Here is a 24,330-nt window from a genome sequence, read left to right on the forward strand (position 1 = left end):
AGTTTCAGCACCCTGGCAGCTAATCTAATTGCTTCATTTGATGTCGTAGACATGTTGGACTCGTTACAGACATGCTGCGTAGGGAACCCACAGGTATGGCCATTGTCATTTCCAAGACAGGACAGCCTATTTGTTACAGCATACAACAAACAAGTTCAATCTTCATCCAACATGCTGTGTTGTATCAACAGACTCTGTGTCCAATGGCTGCTAACCTCTACAGATTAAAAGACCACTATATTGTATCCCCCATTATCCTCCCCCCCCCCCCAAAAAAAAAAGGGAAAAAAAAGAAAAATGAAGGGAAAAAAATAATTTTGTTTTTTTTTATAGAAATGGCAAAAATACACCTAATAAACATGCTTCATCAAATTTCAAAAATAAAAAAAACATTTTTCATCTAAAAAAAGTATATTTCTTATTTTCAGTGAGAAAAACACTGTATGCACAAGTACTATTTTGTATTATCTCAAAAGCAAACTCATTGGCAGCTATAGTGTCTTTGACAATGGGGGCAGTGTTTGCTTTAAATACATCACATGATGTGATGACATCAATCATGTCTTAAACCTATAACCTTTACCATCTATCTTTCTTTTTCTTTCTTTTTTCAAGCACATGATAATACTCATTTTACAACCACATCCCTTAACCCAAAACCCAAAACAAATTATCGGGGGAATATTTTTCAGGCAAATCCTTTTTGAAGAAAGTTTGTGCAGCATGTTATGAAGTTTTAATTAGTTACGTGTACATGGTATATTTTCACCACTTGGTTATATTTTGGGCTCCAAACACATTAGCTTCTCATGTGCACTTGGTATGACGTGACTAACAGCTATTTGACGCAGTAATCACATTTTGACAGAAAAAAGAAAGCAAAATTAAATTTCATTTCCCGTTACCTTCCTCTTGCTCACTTTATCCCTGCAAAAACATGATGCATTGTACACAATTAGAACAGTGTTCAAGGTAAGCAAACAAACTAAAAAGATAGTATTACAACCTACCTCTAAACAATATGAGGTTTGCGATGACAGAGCATAAACATTGTACTTGATTGCACAGTGCTGTTTGGAGCAATAGGCTAACGGCATGTCAAATGCGCATATAAATCTGCAATACATTTTTTGTTGTGTGGGTCAAACACTCTTTAAAGAACCATATTCTGCTGGTAATTTTTCCTCAGCACAGGAAAAGGGCCATAAATTGCAGCAGAAGAAGCCCACGAGTTCTGGTCAATTTCCTGTCATTTTTGTCGCGGCCTTCAGCGGTCACGTCTGTCCGGGGCTGCCCTGGTAAACCAACGCAATTGTGCTGGTGTTCTCTCGCCAGGTCAGCCATTTTTTTTTTTTTTTTTTTTTTGTAAAATGCTGCAGGTTATGAACCAAATCCTATACGACTGTTGAAAACAACATAACCTATCTTTTCAGACATAATTTTTATTTTTGTGCTTGTATTTTTGTTTGCGTGTTTTCTTGTGTCATCAAAGAGGGTGGGGGATTAATTGAGCAGACTCAACAACTCTATGCCTATTCAGTTCATTTCCACATGCTTGTGCAATTTCCTGACTATGATTTAAATGCACAATGCATAATGATAAAGACCCCATTCCACTATCACGATTTGGACCCCGATCTGTCCCGATCAAGCAGATCGGGAGAGAGCGGCAAAAGCGTACGGGGATCGGAAGCATCGTAGCAGCAGCGTGTGGAGGTCGGGGTTGGAGCGGGCATTTTTTCAGATCGGGAAGAAATTTTGAACCTGTTCAAAATTTCTTCCCGATCTCCCCGATCAAAATTGACCTAAATTCAATCGTACGGCAAGCGGGGAGAGCGTAGTGACAGCGTAAACGCTGTCTTTGTTTATGCAATGCATTGCTGCAAAAGAACCGTGAGTTGAAGAGCCTCTTCGAGGTCCACAGTATATTTCTTCGGTTCTGCGTGCTAATAAGTTGACTGACTGCAGACCCCCAGTCGAATCGGTATTCATCGGGGCACATCGGGCACTTTTCAGCTCTCTGAACGGGGTAGCAGCGTGATAAGATCGTATAGATCGTTCAGAGCGTAGAAACAGCGTGCATCGATCGGATAACATCGGCAACATCGCACTGACAGCATAGCTACATCGTTCTAAAGCGTACCGGCAGCGGCAGAGATCGTAATGTCTCATTCCCGATCATCGTAGTAAGAGCGTAGCAAGCACTTAGTAGTCGTAACTGCAGCGTACTTAGAGCGTTCTAACATCGTACTGTGTCCAGATCGGCTCAGGTTTTACCCGATCCTTCCCGATCTGTGAAAATTGTCAAATCGTAGCGAGAACGGCATAGTGGAACAGGGGCTTAAAGATCTTATACCCTTTCTCAAACTCAGCTCACTAATTTTTTCACACAAGTTTCCATGACAACAACGTGGCTTGCCGAGTGCTTACATGTGGTTTGCTGAACATTGTACACTCTAATGCATGCATGATCAATTCTACCCAGAGAAAACCGAATTAGGCTAAAAACGTACACACATGCATTGTGGCTTGAACATTTGCAATGGGGAAGAAAAAAAACAAAAACTTATTTATGAATCAAAAGACATTCACTATCACGCTCTGGTTATGTTATGACATCATACTTTAGTGGCGTCCGGGTGACACGTCATGCACGTAATATGACTAGACATTCCACAGACTTGGCATCAACAATGCCAACTTTGTCTCTCTAAACGAGATTAGTATTGGCCCGCGTGCAAGAGAGAGAGAGAGAGAGAGAAACATAGCAACATCACGGGCTCAGGTAGCCAGCAATATTTGCATTCCTCTCATGCCATAAACTACTGGCATTCCATGACCCTATTACATTTACCTTCTCAATCACAGATCAATTTCTCAGACCAGCTTAACAACATATATACTGAAACCATAGATCGTTCTCTCTTTGCCTCTCTCTCTCCTTGTGTCATTCCATCACACTGTGGAATGTACCTACTCAAATCAGTTTACTAATCTATGCAAATTTTATGCATACCTTTGTACCTTTATTTATACAGAGGTTGCCCTGGGCAACCAGAAAGCTATTGTCTGGTGCTTGCCTCACAGGTGCAGGAGAAATGGTGTATGGAAAAGATCAATAACTCTGTCTTCATGGGAACAATATCCATGTGTTTTGAACAAATTAGAAAAATTTGTAAACACAATGAACACAGCTGTAAACAGTATTCTCTTTCCACCACCTGAATACAGATAATGAAAGGGGGAAAAAAAGGAAAGGCTCATTTGCTTAACACATTCACATTCGAGGATATTGTTTCTTGTTTTTGCTCTTTATTTTTATTTATTTACTCATTTGTTTTTGTATCGCTGGGTTGGTTCCTTTTTAGGCTAAGGACCTAGTAACTACACTGGTTCTACATACATCTTGTACTGGGACTAAATACCCATTTTAACACTTGGAATCTGGTTTGCACACAGTACATGTATTTGCTACTGAGTTGGTCAAACCAAGAGTAATATTTCTAGCTACCACGAATAGCCCTTGTTTTATAAAAGCTCGTTTAGAATTCAAATACCCTACAGTGTATATACTGCTCTACTGTTGAGACATAACACAGACATGGCAGCATAAAAACATGGGGTTGCCAAGGAAATCCTTTGTAATGTAAAACCATAGGAAACAGTGACCATCCACATTACATAACTCGACGGAGGTTGTGCAGAGGGGATATTTAAAGTCAGTAGCTACAGTGTAAAGGCCATTATCGCGCTGTTATCAGCCATTTCTAGCTTCCTGATTGCGGGTCACATACATTTGTGCCTGCAAAAGGGTACTTATGCCATTCTGCCTGTGAAATGGTCTGAAACAATTAGTAATTATGTGCCCTGCATTGAAGTCACTGGGTGTAACACAAGGTTCATTGAAGTTCTGTGTAAAACATCTTGCTCATGTTCCCTTTCATTTTCAAGTTCAACTATGTTCAAGTTTTGCTTCACGCTATAAAGTTAAACTTGCTGGATTATTTTTTCTCATTTTCCTCTTGAAGACACCTTTATTCTCAACCTGTCAACTTTACATAAGGCCAAATTTTTTTACCCTCTTTCCAGATCTGTTTGGCACAGTATGCACCACATTTGGTTTCTTCCTGCCCCCGTCCAAAGTTTACGGCTAACACCTGTGAACAAACCCATGGCCGCAAAGGCACCTGCGAGACAATCGCATTTTCCTTGTCTTATTTTGTTTTGTTTCTTCTTTGTTGCCTATTGTGAGCTTGATGGCTATGGAATGGCGCAGGAAATCAAATCTCAAGCGCTGAGGATTGTGTCAGTCAGTTGTTTTCAGAGTAAGCTCATGGTATGACCCACAGCACAGGGGTAGCTTCCTGCTTTTAAGAGAAAAAGAAAATCATGGCAGCAAGTCTTGTCAATGTTTGCTCCGACCACCAACAAATATTAACATCCCCGTCAGCCCCTCTACCGCAATTCATAAGTGCTCTTATCGATACACTCTCTATAGGCGGCGGGGCCCATAAATCTCCCAGATCATACCACAACTGCACACTTCTCACGTCATAACGGAAACATGGGGTCACAAGGTGAAGTTGTGCTGTAAATTTGAGAACCAGGGCATCACAAAGGCCCCTATTGGGGGGGGGGGGGGGGGGGGAGCACTTGAGTCACATGTTTCAAAAACATTTAGAAGTTCAAAGGTCAACAGTGCAAACCAATCATAATTCATACCGACTAAACAGCGATGACAGCAAAACTCAAACCGAGAAATTTTGATCCAGTTCCACAGGGATTTGAAACTTTTCTTAACAATGCTTGAAAGTCTGGACCAACAATATGGATCTATATGATTTTTTTTTTGTTCCAATCGCAGAGATTTTTCCGGTTTGTGTTTGACTTTGTTGCAATGTCCCCACCTGGGGCCACACAACTCATCTTTGCTTTGCACTACAGTTGCACATACAAATATTGAATCTATCGGCAAGAAAAAAAAAAAAAAACAGCCAGCTCTATCCACGGTGAAAATCAGGGGATGTCCACAAACAGTGTCCCACTTCACAGAAATACTCTTTTAATGAGGGAGAGAGATAAACAGTGCAATTGGACAAACTTTCGTTTTCGTCCAGATTTCATCTGGTCACATGACCTGCACAGTGTCACACACTGTACGGAATGGACGTCATTACCTGTTGACCTCGATGTGCCACACGAAAAGAGATAAGGTTTCCTCGTATGGATTGGATTTGGCAGAACTGCCGAGGGGAAAAAGAAAAAAGGGCTTCATTTTCAAATGCAATGAAATAAGAGAAGTACATGTATCTATTGCTACACGTGCCATGTTATGTGACACTAATCAAAGGTAGCTACCCAGACTAGGCATGTTTATCCTTTAGGCACACAGTTCTAGCTCATTACCTAATCATACACTGGCTAATCGGGAAACTCTGGCCATGGATTTTTGATTTGCAGGTGCTTTCAAGGGCTGCCAACATTCCAACATGGAAATCACAGACCATCCAAAGAGCAATCACAGAGATACTTGTGAGTTACCAGCAGCCTGATGGGCAAAAAAACAATTATCAACAAATCAAGGAATTAAGGAGACTTTTTTATTAATTCTACCTTGTCGGGAGATGAAGAAGTATAATGTATCTAGTTTTTCTTCAGGGAAAATTCATATCTCCATGCAGCTATTGCATGATCCGATTTAGATTTGCACTTCAACTGCTCTGTAGCTTCAGTGAATCTGCGCAAAAGCAATCACAAAAATCCTGATCCATCAAGCATTCCGCTGTGTTTGTTTCTATATGGGACAAGGCTGGACAAGCTTTCTGCTCACTGGATAAATATCTCCTCTTCCTAGGCTGTGCATATGAGGTACAGCTGTGAAAATATTACACTACACAACTCTCCTATGATTGAAAAGAGAAAAGGGGGCATAAAACGCTTGGGTAATTATTGTCAAACTGCATGATTTTTTCCCCCAAGATCAGTATATAATGTTATACTCCTTTTCAAAGAATCAGTATCAAGAAGATGATATGAGAGATAGTATCCACAGGTCATTCCAAATCATACCCTTCTTTTAAACACTGTCCATCACATAGAGGATCCCATGGCATAACCTCTGAGAAAGAGAGGATGGAGTCGGGAAGCTGGTGATCTCTGCAAAAAAAAAAACACAAAACAAAACGAAAACAAAAACAAAACAAAATTCCGCGGCATTATGGTTACACGGTCCGATCCTGGGATGTCGATAATCCTCGTCGACCGAGAACCCATTTCACATGCGTGAAAATTGCGTGAAAGCTGGAAAACTGGGCATTTACAGCGCCCTCGTTAGAATACAAACAAAAATCGTGCAGGGAGGCATTTACATCTTGTAGCAATCTTACGACCCCTTATGCACAGGATAGTCAGCACCGGTTTGAATACAGAGTTCTTGTGGGTGCTTGTTGACAACCCCAGTGTTCCCAACATTTTGCGTATATAAATACACCAACAGTCCATTTTGGCTCACAAAGCAAGATGCCTGCTCAGTTAATCAAGGTACAATTGTAGCATGCTCAAGAGGGCAATGATAAAATGCTGCAGACCACTGACAAATTCCTCTGGATCAATACTAATGGGAACGTGTGAGACTTATCTTGCGAGTGTGAAGTGGGTCTGGGGATTTGCCAGCCACACTGCCTGCAAGCAACATCAGAGATCCGTGACTAATAGCTGTGCTCCATTAAAACTGATAGGAGGTTTCAAACAATCGACACGGCCGTATTTGGCCATATGCTAATGGCAGGACGCCTCTGTGAGACAGCAAAAACGATAGAGGGTGATTCCGGTTCAGGGCGTTATTACATCACAAGAGAATATTATTGCCAAAGACACAGCGACACAGAGTTCCTGGAGAAAAAAAAAATGCCAATTCCAAGATTACATACATTGCATACACCAAATATCTTATCCATGTTAGCCCCGTTCAACTGCACAGTTGAGGGCAAGACATTTTAGTATGTTTGAAGCATTCAACACATGGGGTTGTCTCTGGAGATTGCCCTCCCCCCCCCCCCCCCACAGTAACTCATCTTGTTTAAATAATCACATCTTCCATGAGTTACAGTCTTCAAGGCGGCAACAAGGCAATCACCAGTCGAGTGCAAGCATTTCACTTGTAGCAGGGAGGTGAGCTTATAGCTACAATGTAAAGTATGCTCGATTACAGGATATATACAATAATTCTGCAACTCTGTCAAGTTCACAGTTACATTGATTCTTTTCTCTGCTTTGGTGCTTTGGTCTTTTTCCAGGGGAGGGGTTGATGAAATTGGCCCCTTGAGGTAGTAGTCATATATTTTGAATAGCGTTTTTTTTTTTTTTTTTTGCCACCTTCTTATCGCTCTGCAAGAGGTACATATATCTGACAAAAATCAAAGGGGAAAAAATTTCAGGTCAAAACAATCCTGCCATTTCCAATCATTTGTTGTTTTGCCTAGAGTAGCATGGCAATTGTCTTTTCGACTGTACACATGTATCTCTAGTGGGATGCGAAACAGGTGTATCGGCATGTGCCAGCCTGACAACATGAAGCATGCACATCTGCATGGTTTCCATGACAACAGGATATGTGTCCAAAATGTTCTCACCCCCCACCCCCCTGCCACCCCTGCCCCACCCTATCCCACCAGCGAGCCATCATGCAAGCACGCACCTTGTGCAAGATGAGAGTGGAATATGTGCACATCGATGTACATTGTCGTGATAGGTGCGAGCTGATAGCTCTACAAGCAGTCCCATCGATGCGTCTGTCCCAATTTACTTTGAGTATCAGGGCAGCCTTTTCTCATTCTCTTTTTCCCTCTCACTCTAGCCAAACCTTGTCACCTGTCTTGGACAAACAACTTGAGTAAGTTTTTCAGATTTCATCCCCCCCCCCCCACTCCACTCTTTCTTGTTTTTGGTTTTGTTTCATTTCGCTTCTTTCACCTCCCACCACCCCCCCCCCCCCATGAACAAATACTTGGCGCACTAGGCCGCTGGTTAAGACTCAAGGTCATTGTTGACTCAAAGTCACCGTATTTGGACAGCATCGCAGACAATATCAATGTCATGGTGGAAAAAATGAAATGGTGAGACAATCCAGACAGCAACAAAAAAAAAAAATCATTGGTAGAATGTACAACATAGATCTCAAAACTGCACACTGATATCGCAGTAGGCTAGGAATGATTTGAGGTGAACAAATGGTGTTTGCATTGAGAATATGAGCACATGATTTTGAACCATCACCACGACAGCCAGTGTTATATGTGTCTGGAAAATCCTTTCTGATGACAAACCAGTGTTACACCCTGTGGCAAATATGTGACATGGACGTAAATACGGTAAATCATCCTCTCTTCTGACAAAATGGCAATGCCCTAGAGTCATAACAAAAGTACAGTACTGCAAGAATGAGGCAGCAATGAGGACGCTTATTTTTCACTGTGAAGCTGGTAGAGGCAACTGCAACTATTGAATTTAACAAAGTGGCTCATAAACAGCAAAAGTTATTCTTTGCGGATATTTAAGGGATTTTTGTCACGGAGGCCTTTTGCCCGCTATCACAACCCATGATGATGCAGTTTCACCCCTAATGCTTTCTGAATGATGGAGCCAAATAAGAAAGTTTAATTATTACTAGGTATGACATGTTTTGCAAAAGATGTCATTCAAACTTCGAACTTTTGGAAAGCTGCCCAAGATTTCTCAACGTTAAGCCTCTTCCCACAAAATAATTCCCATCTTAAAGCAGAAATTTATCATCGGCCAATATATTAATCTCACAGAAATTATACTTTTGTGACTATTTTCATGCTACACTTGAACAAAGCATCCCCCTTTAAATCTTCTGACCATCTGTAGTGAATCTTAGAAATCTAAAGAATCAAGAGTCTTGAAAAAGACTAAAGGTGAGCTAAGATTCAATTGTCCTGTCTCAGAGAATGAGGAATGCAAAATCACCTAGAAATTGATAGGTACAACCAACTGAGAAAATACATTAAAAGTTAACCCTTCTACCACCACCAACTCAAGATGCCATAGACGTTGTGTGCAAACAGACTGTCAGTAGTAACAAAGAGGTTAATGCCATATCAATATCGAAATTGGGGGTGGGGGGGAGTGAATTACTACCAACATCTCATGAGGTAGGGCTTAACAGACTCTACACAATTATGGCAGTGGTTTGGTCACGGGATTTAGGGATCTACATTACACCCCAAGAAAGAAGATGATGATGCAACTTTGGCGAAGTGGACGACAATTTAGACGGACATATTTCTACCCCTAGGTGTTATATAGGTGCAAAGTTTCGATGGTGGGACAGGCATGCAGAATGACAGAAACAGAGACAGATACAGACAGGACAATACACACAGACACACACACACACACACACACACACAAGACAAACAGAGAGACAGGAAAATACAGTGGCTGAAAGAGGGACAGAGGAAGCATTTATTCAGGGCAACGACTTCAGCTTTGTCCAAGTGTATGGGTGGAAACTTAACCACAGTTTTGTATGCTTCAAATGTTTCTCCGTAAACTTTGGAGCTTCCACCAACAGGTGTGTGGGAGTACTTGCAGCTCCCCAATTTCTTTTGAAATATTTTGCAAACCAGACATACATGTATATACACATAATACTATGTGACATGCCAAATGCAGAATGCTTTCCCTGTATCACACTGAAACATAAATCTCTGGGTGGTAAGTACATTGTGTACCAACGGTGTTAAGTACAAAGTTGGGATGGCCGATTCGGTTCAAAGTTGCAGAGGCTTTCAAAGGCGCAAGTTTCGGATGTGAAATGGGAAGAGGGGTTGGGCAAGTTGAGAGAGAAGTCACAGCATTTCAAATTAGCAGTGCAACCATGCACAGAATATTGATACATGCACAGTATGTGCCATATATATTGAGGGAGTCGCAGCATGAAATGATCACAATCAAGGATTGGTCCCAAAGATTTGGTTAGCAAGTGGGCAGTTGCATAAAGGAGGTTAAACCATAGGAATGTTCAGGACCAGGCAGACTACGGTACACACCAATGTAGCATGTATCTGTAGTGGCAATTAACCTCTCCCTCCCCCGATTTTTTTTTTTTTCCATGGTGACAAGTATCATGCATTCTAGATCCCATTTGGAATCCAGCCCTTCAGGGAGTCAATTATTTTGTAACTATTGTGTGCTACTTCAAAAACTTGTGGCAATACATTTACATAATGGTAAATGTCTTTGGAAAAGCTAAAGGAAGGAAGAAGGGTGTAATAGGTATGAAATATCAAAAGGAAAAAAAAAATTCCCTGTTATACCCTCTCTTTTTTTCTTTTGTAATCCAATGCACAAACTTATGACATCTCTTAACAAAGACAATGAGATATAAATGCTGGTAAATGTATGTCCCTTTACTTAGGAAAAAAAAGGTTCGGAAAAATCCTACTAGCTTGCTAAAACAATGATCCACTTTGTTGAATTTCACACTCTTTACTCTTTTGTTGCCTATTAACAGTCAAGTTATCCCTTCATCAGAATGAATCAGAAAAGCCTTCAGGTTGGCGCAACGGGGCAGTGACTTGATGACCGACAATCTGACTGCTTACTTCTTACATAGCTATATCTCTATCTATTCTGTTTTAAAATCACCTTCCAAAAAATTATCACAACCTGGCACTGCAGAATAAATTCTCCTGCAAAATCATCTTTGAAAAGTCAAAATAAGATTTGCCCTCCTTAGTGGCAGTAAACAAAGCTCTGAAAAATGACCAAAAAAATTAAAATTACAGTGATTAACTTGCAGATACCATACCATGTTCTCAATGACTTTATCCCTTTACAACATTCTGTATACAAAAAAGACCAAAAAATTCATGTAAAACAACCTTCACATGACAACAAGAACAAAACAAAGCAATATTACACAATCCTCTTTACCTGCTACAGATGTTCCCAATTTGGTATTTAGAAGGTTCGAACATGACTAAGGACAACCAAAACTAAAACACTTTTTGCTAACAGTAGCACACTACTCCCGAAGACAGTTGTTCAATGAACTACTGAGTGGCATGTATACAGTGTGTCATGGCAACAGATAAATCAACAGACCAGCATTCAGAGTGAACAGTTAGTAAGTAAAGGCAACATGGTAAATCATTTTGGACAAGTGAATGCATCAAATGATGCAAACATTGGAGGAACGTGAAGAAGAAATAATCATCAAATCTGCAACAAACAAACAAAAAAATATAGTAACTCCAACTTGTAAGTTTCATCAACATAGATCATGGTACACCGCTTTAACAGAGACACACATCTCCAGATGCTAGAAGACAGAGATCTCCTCCTCTGCACAAAGCAAACATTCAGAATTTCAGGTCACTTACATGATACTTATCTGACATGAATGGCAAAATTGCAATGGCTACATCGTCTTCCTGAGAGTTGGCACTTCATGTATTGTTTTTTTTTCTTCTTTTTTTAAAGGGCTGACACCGCCAAGTTGCTTTGTGAGATGCAATCTTTTATGGGGGCATGCGGACTCCTACATTCTGCCAGCAATACCTCAGAGATCTGGCCAGCAGACGTCCTTGCGGGAGCAGAGGTGCCACATGCGGCTGCGCCAGGGCTTTGGGATGCTCTTCATGGTGACATTGGATGTCGTCCAGTTGTTGTCATGGAGACCAATCATGCATCCCATGGCATCCTCGTCCGTGTTGAGGCAGCAGGTCCAGTAGCGGCGTCCGATGTGACCATTGCGGTAGTAGATCTTGGGGTGCCAGCAGCAAAGGGAGACGTCTCCCCACGGGTCGCGGATCTTCCCGCACTGCATGCACGGGTCGTTGCGATACGAGTCCATCTCCACCCACTTGGAGTCCTGGCCTTTGATGTTGAAGGTGTTGATCAGCCACTCAAAATCCTTGCAGGTGCACTTCAGGTGTGCAAGATCACGAGTGTCAAGATATTTAAAGATCTTAGCCACTATGTCAACAGGCATGACAGCAAATATGTCCTCATTGCTGGCCACGCACGGTTCGTCCGATTCACTGTCTGACTCCTCGTAATCACTGTCTGATGGCTCACACAAGACCAACGGGCTCTGGCTTATGAGATACCTCAGGGTGCCAACCTTAAGTGGATTCAAGGGGCGGCGTGGCTTCAGCTCTCTCGATCGCCTGTTCCCCTTTTTCGGGCAAGTTTCTTCTACTGGCGCATCGACCTCATCCAAGTTCTGTATCTCCTTGCTCTGATCCAACGGTGGGTTAACATCCAAAGAGGACACAAATTTCTGATCCGTGGCGAGACGAATGTTGGCACCAGAAAGGTACACCTGCTTACAAGGTTTTTCTGCCCGCACTTCACCATCGAGAACGTAAAGGCAATGTTCAGATTTGAAGCGAGTGTCTGGTTTCCTGATGAAAAAGGCAGAGGACATGAAAGAGCGCTGTGCTGGATCAGTCTCCTGCTTTGCTTCACCATCTGGAGACTCAGCATCAGTCCGCTTGCAGGGGCTTTCCTCAGAGAGCCTCAATGCTAGGGCATCAAGAGTGACCTCTGGCTCTTTGATAGCCAAAGTGGCTGAGTCGTCAGTGAGTCCAAACATTGCACAGGCCCCAAGCAAGGGCTCCTCATCTGTCTGGAGGGTTGCATCTGACACAGGCCTGTCCTTGACAGCTTCAGGAGCCTCCTTCAATTTGGCAGGTGAGTTGTTTCCTTGCTCTGGAGAAATATTGCATTCTGTCCCTACATCATCATTCCTCTCCTGTGAGTTCTCAACACAAGAAACCCTTTGATTCGTCAAATCCTCTGATTCTGAGTGAGAGATCTGATGAGAATCTTCAGTCTTATCCTCAACGATAATGTCTTGACTGGCACAGAGTCTTACATCACTCAAGGACACATCATCTCCTATTCCACTGTCCCGACAAGATAAGCGATTGCTCTGTGCGCGTTCTTCCACTTTTTCAAGAAACACTTCTGCATCTGCACTTTCCGCCCGAACACTTTCTTCACGCATTCTTCCATCAGTCACACTGTTGAGAGGCAATGGAGAGGGTACACGGGAATTCCCCAGTAGAGATGTTTCTTCTTTTTTCTGTTCCCTAGCCACATTACGTTCCGACTCATACTGTCCAGGAGTATTAAGGCATGTGTCGACAGGACTTCTCTCCACTGATGACCCGACACACTCGCTATCCTTCACACTTCTGTCTTGGCTATCTGACTTCCATCCTGGAGAGCAAGCACCTTCCACTAGTGATGGTGCACGTGCAGCAACAGCTGCTTCATCACATGAAAGCCTGGCACTCTCCTGTCTTCCTTCAAGGGATTCAGCTCTCTTGGCATTTATGTCGGTTTGCACATGGTGTCCCTGGACTCTGTTGACATTGTCAGAGGTTTTGCTTTGGGAAGTCTGGTTCTTGATGGGGTCAGACCGGCTGGTGACTCTTTGGTGTGTAATAACATTATTGGCCACTGTTTCTTTGCACAGCTCAATGTCCTTTGAACCACTCTTAGTTGGCCGAACATTGTTTCCTCTGCTCTTATTCTGGACACCGAGAAAGACCAGACGAGCCTTTGAGACGTAACTGCTGTTGTCAATGCCGCTCTCAGGATTTGGCTTGGGATTGGTCTTTTCAGGCTGAGTTGTGACACACTTTGGTGATGATTCATCAAGGCACTTATCCCCCTTTCCGACTTCCTGCTTCAAAATGGCTTTTGTGCGAATATCTAACTTACTTGATCTATCTAGTGTTTGCTTGACAGGAGGCTGCTCAAGTACTTTGGGCCTGACACAATCTCCTTGGCCTTTTTGTGCAATGTTACCAGAGGTGTTCTGTTGTTGTCGTAGTTCATTGGCCTTGTTCAGAGCCCTTGAATTCCGCACAATCAAACTCTGAGCCCTGGGCCGTGGAAGCGTCGGCGGAGGGGCTACCTTCGAGCGCCGCATACGGATATCGCCATGAGCACTTCCCCTCCTGCGGGTGTTGATGATGGTATCTCCACGGGCAGTTCTGCAGAATTCCTCATGGATGCTGAGCAGAATGGCCACCCGTGATGGACGGCAGCCCTTCTGAAGTGCCAGCTTGCATGCCTCCAGCTCCTTCAGGATACCTAGGCTCTCGCACCAGCAGGTTCCTTCCGCAGCCTGCCCACAGATGCAGATGGGAAGTTCGTCATTTTGAGGGGCGTGCGGGAAGCCTGTCTGCACGCCCCTGCTGTACATCTCCGGCTTGGATGATGAGGTGACGCCCGCCATTCTGTTTCCTCCGTTACGGCACTGGGGTCCCGACGTGGACGGCTGCTGACCTCCAGCAGGTAGTGCAACCAAAGTCATCGTGATTCTCTCTCGACTCTCACAGTCAGTAGCTGGCTACGTCAGCATCTCAAGACATCACCTCCTCTCCTTACTCGGCTCAGTGCTGGTACACCAAACAAGAACCTGCAGTAATAACAAATTCAGAAAAGCAACAACGTCTGATTATATAATCCCATGATGATGTACAAATGCAAATTTCACAATCACATCGTCCTTTAGTGGTATGCAATGTGTCTGTCAATCACTTGCCAAAGTGGGAAAACGAATGTGTTTCTCCATTTTCAGAAACATTTTCCAGCCTCGAAACAAAGGAGAATTCAACAGCAATAACAGCGTTGGGAATGCGATGAACATCTCTCATGAAATTTCCTGGTAAAGTTATGTACACATTTAACACCACAGATCTCCCATTTTCAGTACCATGTCACTACAAGTGTACTACAACACATGACCTTTTTGTGATCAGGTTCAGAACTCATTAAAGTTTACAAATGTGTCTATTATCTTTTCAGATATTTCTTTCCTTGAGTTGCATTGTTTGAGTTCGTATTTCTTTTTTTGCTAACATGATGATACTCTCTTGCAATGCACTTCCACTTGGAAGTAAAATCTAAGGAAACACAAGAGCGTAACCTTTTTATTCCCCTTGTCGGTTCTCAACACTTCATAATAGAGTCTCTGCAAAGCTCCCTCATCTCATATCACTCTTTGATATTAAAGTGACATGCTAGATATATTCCACACATTTATAGGCATTTGCCTTTAGGAGCTGGTTGCATAGTACACTGGAGAATGGCTGCACTTTCGGGTCACAGCGCCGTGTTTGTTATACCTCCGCTCAAACAGCTATTAAAAAAAGTACACCCTGTGGAGAAACCTTGTGCTCACACAGGTACACTTTGTGGCTGCCATGGGAACACATTTGCGGTGGATCTATATACCGACAAAGTTTTCAAAGTCAATTGTTTGTTCAGTTCTGGTGATATAAGAGCATCACATGTTGCAGTTTGGGGGTAGTACAGTGTACATCACGCAAAGGGCACAGACGATACAAACTCCGCAAAAAAAAAATAAATAAATAAAGAAATTAAAAAAACTTGCTTCATAGCAACCAAGTGCTATTTGGGGGGCAAGCAAATTCCAGCGAGTTGACAAAAATAAGACAATGAATAAGACTGCAGCCTGAAATGGCTGTGACATGAAATCTCAAGGATGACACTGAAAAGGTAAGTTATGAAAGCTAATCACGTCATGGGTTTGACGTAACATGACATAATTTCCAAAATAAAGTCATAGTCCCTAGTCTGTATTTTGATAAAAATTTTATACTTACACATTAACTTTACTGCATGGAATACTACCCCTAAAGTTGTGTGATAATTTTGCTGCTTTTATTATCATCTTGTCCTTACTGAAATGGCAACTTTGAATTTTACTGCATACCCTAGAGTACGGTATATCAAAGAAATATTACATAGAACTGGCTAAAGTAACTAAATCTGCACAAAATTGGAAAGAAATCCCCCCCCCCCTTTAAAAAAAAGCAAATTCAAGACTTTATCAACATTCAACTTTTAAAAATATGTTGCTTATTAAAATATAAATCAGTTATGTGAAACAATAGAATACTTTTCAAAATTATAATATACATTGTAAAAACAATTTATGCATGATGAACAGAACTCAAATTGGAAAATGTTTTACTTTTTTTTTCTATTGACACTAATAATTGGGGCAATTTGATAATAAAAAGATAGAGCATCAAGCTGCAGACATGGTATGTGGTTCATTGGACTTGAAGGGTTGATATGTAACATGTAGGCTACAGCTTGTGGCATTTCGCCTCGCTGAAGTGGCTAGTTCTGTTCTGACTTGTGTCTTTAAAGACCTAAATAATGCATGATAAAGAGAGACATGTCATGTATAATAATACCCCTTAACCAAGAGTAGTGGTGCCTCTCTGTATACTAAATTTACCTTCCACACAATGTGCAGGCAGATAAGAGAATAAATTTGGAAAAAAATGGTGTGGAATGTGTATTATACGATCACACTTGTGCAAGATCTTTGTCAGCACTGGGTCTAGGGGTACATGAAAAAGAAAGGTTCCAAAAATAAAACTTTTGGCTCAAATTTGCATCTATTTCTGTCTGAGCGAGCAGATTTCGTGGGGAAACTCAAATAAGGCGCATCCTGTCGCGGGGGGTGACTACCGAAAGGAGCGAAGTCCTCCAGCGAACATGGTTTTGGAAAAGGCTGCATGTGAGGCTCACACGTACACATCATCTATGGCAGTCAATTTATCCGAACTCCCATGTTTGAATCACACACACACACACACACAACACATACACTACACAGGTTCGTTCTCTTTTGCCTTGAGCTAACTGTGCTTCATGCATCCTATGAGCAATTGCACGAGGGCTACATGGCCAAACTGTTCCGCATTTAATGACCTAATCTACATAGATATGTTTCGCCGTGAATGGGCTCTCTCTGTGCAAACAAATAAAACGTGCATTCCAAGTTCCATTTATAAACAATGTTATGGCTCGACTATAGGAACATGACAACATTGTCAATGACGTGCGTCCTCGCACCACACCATATATGGCTCAGACACTCATGATCCACCATGTCTGCAAAATATTGGCAGCATCAGCTGCAAACTGAGTTTTGGTGTGCTCATAATGCAAACAGGTCCACAGCCGAATTTTGGTAATCCAAAATTAAAAAAAAAAAAAACATTTATAAGGAATATCAATGGCATTGCTGTCTGTGATACAGCATAGATAGGTCAGTTTCATCAAGTCTCTTTGGTACTAGACTGTTATACAGTAGGTGGATTACCGAGTTTTTAAATTTGGTGAAATAAGCATCATATAGCAATGCACTATGATAGCAAACAAGTACACACACATTGTAGTTACCAGGGACTTTTATCCCTTCAAAGGGTACAGAAATGGATCATTACAATAAAACAATAACAAAACTGCAGGTGGCACCAATAGAATGCATTTGGTTGCATAAAGCAGAAGTCCATGAAGAAGACATAATGTCACAACATTCCATTTACAGTCATAATTTCCTTTCAAGTTACAGTATTTCTGAGTTAAAGGACAAGTTCACCTTCATAAACATAAGGATTGAGAGAATGCAACAATGTTAGTAGAACACATCAGTGAAAGTTTGAGGAAAATTGGACAATCGATGCAAAAGTTATGAATTTTTAAAATTTTTGTGTTGGAACCGCTGGATGAGGAGACTACTACAGCTTGTGAGTCATATGCGTACAACAGTATAAAGAAAATATAAAGAAAATTCAACATATTTTCACTTTTTTCACATAATATAAGAGCACTTGACTTGGCTCTTTCTAAAGGCAGGGGGAATAACATTACCCATAACATTTGTCGGTAACATGTCGGGGGAATGTGAACTTTTTTCATAAGATAAAATTTTGTGAAATTCTCTTTATATTTTCCTTATATTGTTGTACGCATGTGACATCTAAGTTATTCACACACTGCAGTAGTCTTCTCATCCAGCGGTTACGGCACAAAAACTTCAAAAATTCATAACTTTTGAACGGATTGTCCGATTTTCCTCAAACTTTCAATGATGTGTTCTACTAATATTGCTACATTCTCTCAATCCTTATGTTTATGAAGGTGAACTTGTCCTTTAAATAAATGATATTTCATGTTAAGGTGACTGGAATGTATATTGCTCTGGACATTCCTCAAAAGGAATTCAGAAAATTCCACAAATTTCGAGTGCTAATTCACCACTGGAGCATGCAGTATTTCCATATGATCTCCAGTGAATGCAGCCACATACCACAGCATAGCACTCGCATCCTCAGTCATGCCAATGATGGACAAACTTGGGCCAGTCTGCAAGAAAGTATGCGCAATGAGTGCCACTACATATAGCTTCTAAGTTCTAATATGATGCTGCGCCCTCCAACAAATTTTACCCGGGCAAGTATTCTCGTTCATCCCATGACCTGCAACGTCTCAATTAGAGCCTAATTCTGCCACCAGGCTGGCTTTGCGTGCCAATGAAATAAATTACACCGATCACTATGTAAACCGATGCCCTGCCAGCAGGCAATTAAACGTACAAAACAGTTCACCACGCGTACTGCAACGTGGTCCGCTCCAGTCCTCTTTGAATTCCCTACTGCACATGGACATTCAAGATACCTGTATATTTTGCTCCTTTTTTTGTTTCTTTTCATTTTTTTTTGCGTCTTTGAATCGGTTGGATGGTTGGAGTTTTCTAAAGTGCCTACCTGTAACTATTAAATCAATTTTCTGCAACAGGTGTTCTACTCCACTATCAAAAACTGGGGTATTGTGCACAGGCACCAGCTACTGTTAGTCAATATGGAGGGAAGAGGTATTGATGCTTGCATGCAAAATCATATGAAAGGAATTTAGAAATTAGGTCTAACATGTTCAAATTATAAATATTAAAAAATTAAAAAATTATTAAAAAAAATCTTTTTGGGGTGGGATTCGAAATATAATATGTGATGGGGGCAGGGTAATGCATACATGTACATTGTACTCTGAAGCCAAGGTATGAAGAAATTCTTTTAAAAAAGGATTAGAAAAAAAATAAAAAGCCCAATTTTGGTTCAGGATGATCTTCAAGAATATAGCATTTTATAACACACATTCGAGCAAGCAAAAATGTACACGTAGACAGCCCTCCCCCCCCCCCCCCCCCCCCCCCCCCCCCCCGTGAAAAGGAAAACCAGAATGTCAAACCAGAACAACAAAAAAACACTTTGTGCCCCAATTTAATAATCAAACATGTACAGTTCTAGTTGTCATTGTGTCAGAGAAAAATTCTATCGATTTAAATACACACTACCCAAATGCCCACAATATTGTCAGTAAAAAGGTACATAGCACAACGACTCCCCTCTTTCATACCATATGGCTGAGCTCTTTCAAATGAAAAAAAAAAAGTGCTGAATTCAAACTAACGAGCGCATTCATTTTACAAGCACACACACACACACACATGTACACACACACACACACAAATCCATTCTTGTGTGAAGAGCGGAATTGATGGCAGCACATGAAATACAAAAAATAAAGATTTTTCTACAAGTATGTTGTGCCGATACCATTACACAAGGCTTCCAAAAGAGCAATGAACTTTTCTTTTCATATGGCAGAAAATCCAAGAAGAATGCACTATTATTATCATCGCATTTTTATATCACTATCAGTAAGTCATTCCACTGTATACTATCAATAACTACTATTTTCATTAGCATTCATAATCCGTATCATTACCATTGTTACCACTAGTATAGTTTATACACATCAGAGGATAGAACATCGTCTGTCACAGGGTACTCTACAGGTGATCAAAAAAAAAAAAAGACATAGCCCACTATGTGAACTTGTCATATCTACAATGTACTTTCACTTTCATGATTAAAAAGTAAAATATTAGTTGCAATGGCAATTTGTTTTGGTTTTGTTTTGGTTTTTATTTGTGTGTGTGTGTGTGTCAAATGGACTAATGATGAAGAATCATGCTTTATTACAACAATCATCACTAGATCTGGAACAATGGAGGGGGGGTCACAGATGACACATTTCACACTACACTGTACACAATGAATTAACAGCCCGGCCATAGCTTCCATTTGTATGATATGAAACATTTTTTTTTTTAATTTGGGGGAAAAAAATCTAAAATGTTAAATATTCAAAGAGCGCATGCCAATTTAACACAGCAGCCTTTACATTCTCACACAAAACACAAAACATTTTCAAGGGCGGAGGAAACCTTTGATGTTTTTATCAGGCTACAATTTGAAAATTACCACTACAACTGATCGAACAGAAACTAGACTGTATACCATGCCTTGCATTCTCTAAAGCCTATTAAAACACACAAGTTGCCAGCATATCTACGTGTACTTTGACTGTACTTTTTCCATACTGTAAAAGCTGTTATTTCGTGTGCAGAAATTTTCACAAACGAGGAGGTCACAGACATTTTTATAAGATGCGGTTTTCACAATATGACACCGTGTTTATCATTAGTGCACTAATACCTATTAAATCGTTCACAATATTTTCGTGTGTTGTTAAATTCACAGACCAACGGTGAATCATGAAATTCATTAAAATTAAACCCTCACGAAAATAACAGCTTTTACAGTATCACAGTGCAGTAATCTCCATGTTTTTTAGGCCTCGATACATCCTATACACCTGAGCAAAGCCATCTGGGTATAGGAACTCTCATTATTGCCACTGGCAACTTGGTTATTAGAATACAACAATGGCATTTCACACACAAAAATGTTACAGAAAACCTGACACATCACTATGAGGAATTAGGCCTACCACTACAAAATACAGTGCACTCCTGTGATAACGAATTTGGTAATATAACAAAATTCTCGTTACAACGAAGTAAAAATTCAGGTCTCAAAAATCATCATTTAAAAAAATATTTTTATACTTAACAGTTTGGCTATTCTATCTATAGGAAAACTAATCTGTTATAAACAAAATAAGAAAGCCTCATAAATCAGCACAGTAATGGCTGGATTGTACTGGGCATCGTTTCATGGAAGTTATCAGCCGTCACAAGTTGTCATTCTCTGAGAATTTCAGTAAAATCTTGGTTTTGATTGGCTGAGAAGCTCTGGTCACTGACTGTCCGACAGTAATTGTCAGAGAACGACAACATGTCACAGCTGACAACTTCCATGAAACGGTGCCCAGTACAATCCCACCATTACTGTGCTGATAATATGAGGCTTTGTTATATTTTTTTAGAACACACTAGTTTTCCTATACATTTGTAGATAATACATGTAGTCTGATACCCATTCCCAAATCTGCCAAGCTTAGATATGAAAATGCAGACAAAATTCACATACAGTAGGCCCTACCCTTTTTTATTTTCTTCCCTGTTATTTGTAATTCTAGCCAAGAGTAGAAAATATGAGCTTTAAATAGCCAGAGCCACCCGGTTGACGTTTATATCCTGAAAGCTCCTGAATAGAAAAGAAATGCACGCATTCATCACAGACACAGGGCTGTATACAGTATGCTACATACATCGTGGCAGTCCACAGAATGCAGCTCAGATGCAGCCTTCATGCTCAATCTTTCAAGGGCACCGTGCCACATGATTCACATCCTATGCAAACTACACGTACAATGTATGTAACCTTGACAAAGTGGGAAAGAGCTGAGTCCGCAACAGGCAAGTGCAGTGTGACCCAGTAAGTTTTCGTTTCTCATGCACATTTAAATTTCCCCAGTGGCACCAAATATTGTTGTTAAACATGTTAGTTATATATCATATCATTAAATATCATAATTACATCTGTAAATTGTAATATTTTACTACACTTGTACTTACTATACATGTATAGGCCTACTATATTTCACAATAACACTATCATTCATATATTGTATGCACACTGTAGTATCATTACTAATATATTGCTGCTATCATTAGCACTGTACATTGTATAAGTATCATTATCATAATTAAAAATCATTATACATGTACCAGAGCAAAAAATGTATTACGTACTATAAATTGGATCATCATAATCATAAATACATGATTGGTATCAACCAAACAAGACATCAAACTTAGGCCATAGTGAATATGCCACATACAAATTTGTATTTAGCAGAGGATTTGTACGTGTATGTCTGCAAATTTTGCAAATTGTCTATTAATATTTGCCCAAATACAACATAGCAACACAGAAAATATATTAATCCCACAATGTATAAGTAGGCCTTGTATGCAATGTGTACATGACACCACAATGTACATGTATGTGTGCACATTTTGCCTTTAGAAGCTACCGCTATCATTTTTAAGTTTGTGGTCGTCAACTTCTTAATATAATGAGTATACAATAGCTGTAAATCTTCATTGAAAAGTATGTCCGCAAACATGGAGTTTAGATTATAGTCCAGATTTTCTAAGTCCCTGATTATATGCCCCTGATTAACTAGCTGTATGGCACTGTGTACACATTATATAAAGTTGTATAACATCGAAATGTCAATGATTGCTTACTTTTGTAGATTATCTATGAAGTACAATTGTACCAACCAACTTTGCTGTGTATTCAGTGGTAAGAACATTCCCCTTCAACATTCTCATGAATTAACAAGACCGTAATGCTGCTTGGATATTACACGACAACATGAATGTCACTGTGAAGGCTAAACAAAAAATAAAGAAAAAGAAGAGGCATCAGACAGATTCCACGACACATTCATTCACACAATACACACATTTGCAGAGCGCTTTCACTCTCTGGAAAAATGTATGAAGGTGAAAGTAGTTTTCAGGTACGGTACATAAAATGTAGCCTTTTCCATACGAAGCTCACGTCCACTTCAAGGAATGCAGACCAGATGATGAGACATCTAAACAATAAAGTCAGGACTTTTATGATACGCATCTTGATATTGTTCTCTGGTTTTCACTCCCAAGTTGTTATTTGCAGATTTAAATTACGTTCATTCTTTTTTCTAATCTCTCTCAAGGCCGCTTTCACATTAATCATTTAATACGGCTTGTTCCCACTGTTGTGTGATCCGATGATCCACCACAATTGGGCTATTAGTAGAGCTGATCATGAAAGTTTTGTTTATAATGAATCACAATTTGTGCCATGATTGAAATTACGGTCTTAATCGTGGAGAAATTGTGATGATCATATAAGATTTTATCAGATCTCGAGGTCAGTCATGGCAATCGCATTGATCGTAGAAAAATTTTGTCTCCGATCAACGAGATTGCAACGACTGACCTCAAGATCTGATTAGAACGCCACAATTACTCCACGATTCCAACTACGATTTAAACAGCACGGTGCAGTCTGTGATCTAGACATAAATGAAAATTCCACCATCAACTAATAATGGCCAAATGTGGCGTGCATAGCGCATGACAGTGGGAACAAGCATTTAAAGTGTACACAGACTGATGGAGTTATAGATTTGGACAAAATCCCTTCATTTCTCCCTGAGCATAATAAGAAAACAATAGGACTCTGCAAAGATAATCCACTCAACACAGAAAGGACGTATTTTGTTTGAATACATCGCGTTAATTCTTGTACGTCGTATACAGCATGTTTGTAAATGACACGTTATAACTATTGTACACTGCATTAAGGTGATCAATAGAACAAAATTATTGCACACTACAGTGTGTGTACAAGGGATTACCAATATGTATGGGAGACCATCACACAAAGTGCTAGCAAGAAATAAATAGCCATATGGACAGTGCTGTCTACAACTACACTGTACATGCATACATCCCATCCCTATTCTTCATAAATTTTACAAAACACCATATAAATGCCAGCTTCGCATCCCATTGAACGATACTGAAGCTGCCATAATTCACGGGAGCCTTTCAGTGTAAACATTACACAGATGGGTGATGATGTTGTGAGCAGCAATAGGCCTACCATGAGACTGCAATAGTCCACAAGTTCACTTAAATAGTGTAGACGTATTCAGTCTGATTACCATAGAAAGGCAAGATTTATTTGTACAGGACACCATTAAATGTCATTACACAAAATTAGACAACTGGTCAAAGTTTTCGCAAATTGGGACTTCACCACAATTTCGCAAGTGGTTAAATTTGCAATAGTGAAGTTCAGCAATGGACAAAGAAATGTATCATGTGCCTGTCGCTTTCATGTCGGGATCAAAAGTAATGTTTTAGTGTGTTTTACTATTTCATCTAGCAACAACTTGTAAAATTTAGAAAAAATAAAACCCCCATGAAACAAATGGCATACAACACCACACAAGATAGTGAGAAGGTGCAAAGTGTATTTGTCGGGGGGGGGGGGTAATAAGTCTGTTTTTGGCAAATCATTTCTATGTTCATCAATGAAAAGCTGGGTAAACAATCAAAATTGTAAACAAAAACTAGATGGCTTT

General features: G+C 40.4%; 1 protein-coding gene across 2 annotated transcripts in view; it reads right to left on the reverse strand.

Moving 5' to 3' along the window:
- Positions 1-10,763: 10,763 nt before the first annotated feature.
- LOC139713941 (uncharacterized) overlaps positions 10,764-24,330 on the reverse strand; it is a 76,849-nt gene continuing 63,282 nt past the window's right edge. For both annotated transcript variants that reach the window (XM_071625659.1, XM_071625661.1), the window contains one exon: positions 10,764-14,464. In XM_071625659.1, the coding sequence (XP_071481760.1) occupies positions 11,588-14,359 (2,772 nt within the window). In that variant the 5' untranslated portion in view covers positions 14,360-14,464 and the 3' untranslated portion in view covers positions 10,764-11,587. The remainder of the gene's footprint in view (positions 14,465-24,330) is intronic.

This window comes from Diadema antillarum, unplaced genomic scaffold (assembly GCF_040938485.1).
Source record: "Diadema antillarum isolate AM-2024a unplaced genomic scaffold, OU_Dant_1.0 seq00002103_RagTag, whole genome shotgun sequence".
Classification (NCBI taxonomy): domain Eukaryota; kingdom Metazoa; phylum Echinodermata; class Echinoidea; order Diadematoida; family Diadematidae; genus Diadema; species Diadema antillarum.